Source organism: Amaranthus tricolor, chromosome 5 (genome assembly GCF_026212465.1).
Source record: "Amaranthus tricolor cultivar Red isolate AtriRed21 chromosome 5, ASM2621246v1, whole genome shotgun sequence".
Taxonomy (NCBI): Eukaryota; Viridiplantae; Streptophyta; class Magnoliopsida; order Caryophyllales; family Amaranthaceae; genus Amaranthus; species Amaranthus tricolor.
The window spans coordinates 31,448,266-31,451,401 of record NC_080051.1 but is presented as its reverse complement, the minus strand read 5'-3'; the positions used below and the strand labels follow the sequence as shown (position 1 = coordinate 31,451,401).

The 3,136-nt window shown below is 30.0% G+C and overlaps 1 protein-coding gene across 1 annotated transcript; it reads left to right on the top strand.

Annotated features, from left to right (window-relative positions):
• The first annotated feature begins 2,045 nt into the window (after positions 1-2,045).
• LOC130814188 (uncharacterized) lies at positions 2,046-2,779 on the top strand. The gene has a single exon (XM_057680254.1). It carries the CDS (start codon positions 2,107-2,109, stop codon positions 2,689-2,691), a length of 585 nt encoding a protein of 194 aa, XP_057536237.1. The 5' UTR covers positions 2,046-2,106; the 3' UTR covers positions 2,692-2,779.
• Positions 2,780-3,136: the final 357 nt, after the last annotated feature.

Below are 3,136 nucleotides of genomic sequence, written 5' to 3'. Positions count from 1 at the left end.
TTATTTCTTTATCCTTTCCTTGTTAACACTTTTAATCATGTTTTCTTTAATTAATTCTTGTTTTGTTATATTAAATATGTGTGAGTAGTTTCTTAATCTAGGGTTAGATGGAACCCTAGCCATGATTTTGATGATGAGTTATTGAATCTCAATCCCTTTTTGTTATGCATAATCCTTGTTCATGCTTGGTTTCTTATGCTAGTTAACTCATGTTTTTCAATAGAAATTTTGGAAATTGTGGTTAACAATTCATTCATCGCTAACAAAAGTTAGAGTTGAGTGAATTGCCTTTTTGATCAAGGACTTGATAATCTTCATGAAAATAGATAGATTTGATTGTTGGATCTTATAGAATACTATGCTCAATGTCATTACTATACTTGATTCCATGAAAATAGGTTTGATAGTATGGTAGTGAAGCTAATAGTCTTGAAAGGAGTTATTAGTATCTTTAATGGTGTTTTAATCCTATTGAACTTGGTTATGATTGTTGTAGGGGTAGTAGGATCTCATTGTCATCATATCATGCTAGTGGGAAAATTTATCCCTAGATGTTTTGGTATCATTGATTTACCTTGCTAATTTAATTGTTTGTATTCTAGTCATTTAGTTAGTTTAGACATATATTCTCCAAATTTGTGTGTTACTTAGGATCAATTGGTAGCCGGAAAATAATCATTTACTACATTGTTCCATGTGGATTCGACCCTAACTGCTGCTATACTAGTTGCATATTAGGAATTGTTTGGTAGTACATAAACGACCTATCATATGGTAAGACTAACAAAAAATCATAAGGGGGAAGAAAAAGTTAGTGTAACGGCTAGTAGATACCTACAATAGACAGTTAAAATGTAGAAAGGGGTGTTACCAACAAATTATATACAAAAGTTGTATTATTTACAAATAATCAATAATAACAGCAAATAGACAATAAATAAAATTATTCTCGACAATTTTTTCATTTAATTTCCGAACCATAGCAAGATCGAAGTATATCAAATCTATGCTGCCTTCGTCTAGAAAACTTCTCTGAAAATTAGTTAAATTATCAGAGACAAAATTCTCTATTTTCTAGGAAGGTCAATTTTATTCATTCAAGATTAGTAATGAATAAATGCATGCCCATCTCAGCATAGATCTTCAATCCTTAAAAAATAGTAGTACTTCTATATCTATATTATCAAATGACAAGTTATAATAATTTTAATGGTTTTTTTGGTTTTTGTATGAGGTAGATGTCTATTTGGGTGTTTGAGTTGCTTTCAATTATATAATCTTAGGTTAATTTTCATTCTTGCATAAATTTAAAATATTTAATTTGACAATCTGATTTTAATTTTTATATACATGACACTTTGGGTTGGAATGACACATACTTAATTTTGATTAATTGGAACAAGTTTGGACAATTCTAGATGCTAATTGAATTGGTTATTTTGTCTGACTAGCTATAGTTGGTATGTAACAATGTCTATTTTTTTAGCTTTTTAGCTTAAGTTTTAATAGAAATATTTAATAAACTTATTATTGATTATTCACTATTTATCAGGAAAAGGGTCAACAAATCATTACCAATTAAATGCTACCTCAATATTTTTATAAGAATGTTTAGAATATTCCTTTCAATAATGAATTTTGGAAAAAAAAAATTTCTAGAATTTATTTTCATTTTCACTTTTTGAAGAGATAATATTATTCTAAATTGGTTATTGTTTAATAATTTGAGCTCAAACATAAAAATAACTCTTGATAAACAACATAGGTTAACCTCGCTCGTGATTGAAGGTTTTTTCATCCATCCTTATAATAAGAGATTAATTTTGACTATATCTATTTATAAGAAGATCAATTCACCCTCTTTCTCTCCCGTTGCTAGTTGGATTTTAATTAATATTACCCTATATAAATAAATGAATAGTAAAAAAAAAAAAAATACTCTAGTAGTATTGTATGGTCCCATTTGATTTAACTTGTGTATGCGCCCCCCCCCCCCCCCCCCTCTATATAAATGCACCTCACATTTAAGCCAACAAGAACCTAACAAATTAACACCAACACATTATCATCTCAAAAGAAATATCCCACACACATTCACCCCACAAAATGCTTCCCATCAAAGAAGAAAACAAGTTTTTCTCAAGACATCTAACAAAAGAAAGTTCAATTTCAAACCCATCTTTTAGAGTGTATTATGGAGGAAATTCAATAGCAGTTCCATTTGTATGGGAAGCTAAACCAGGAACTCCTAAACATACAAAACACAATTTCTCACAGGAAGAACAAAACAAACAATATTTCCCTCCTCTTACTCCTCCTCCTTCATATTACCTTAAACAACCTCAAAATTTACCTAATAAGAAATCTTTTGGTAAGAATTTTTTGGGTTTGTTCCCTAATAAGAGTATGCATAGAAGGCAGACCTCTTCAGCATCTACATTGTCTTGCCCCTCATCGTCGATGTTGTTAGATTCGATGATCAGGGGCACTGAAAGGAGCTCGAGTCTAAGATCGAGTCTGGGTCTGAGTCTGAGCCGAGGTCGGAGAAGGACTAAATCTAATTCAGGATCATTGTTTGAATTCATGGTGAATAGTCAAGAAGATGATGATGTTAGAAGTCCTAGATCAGTTTTGTGTTTTGGATTTGCTGGTAGTCGGAGAATTCGTAGTTGTTCTATTGCTGATCATTAAAGGTGTGAAAGTGATTTCATAACAACATGCAATAAATCATACACTAAAAAATAACCATGTTTAATTAAACATGGGTTTTTTCCTTTTATTTTTGTTCTTTTTAATACATATGTTAGTTTTTTAAAAAAAGTTATGTGTAAATACAAATCTAGATTACTGGTATTTGTATGTGTACCGAACCAATTTGATTGTCGATTGTTAAGTATTAAATGTTACACATCAATATTAATAGAGTATTAATCAAATGACTTAGACCATATCTAGGCATGCTCGGGCCAAGATTCTCCCACAATGTTATGAACAAGAAATTAATTTTAGTTGCAATTTCAATTTTTTGTTTTATTCTATACTTATATATGTGATTAGTATGTTAGGCCTTTAATAAATTACATGTCACATTTTCAGAACAAGGAACATTAATTTAATATGTATATTGACTCATCTA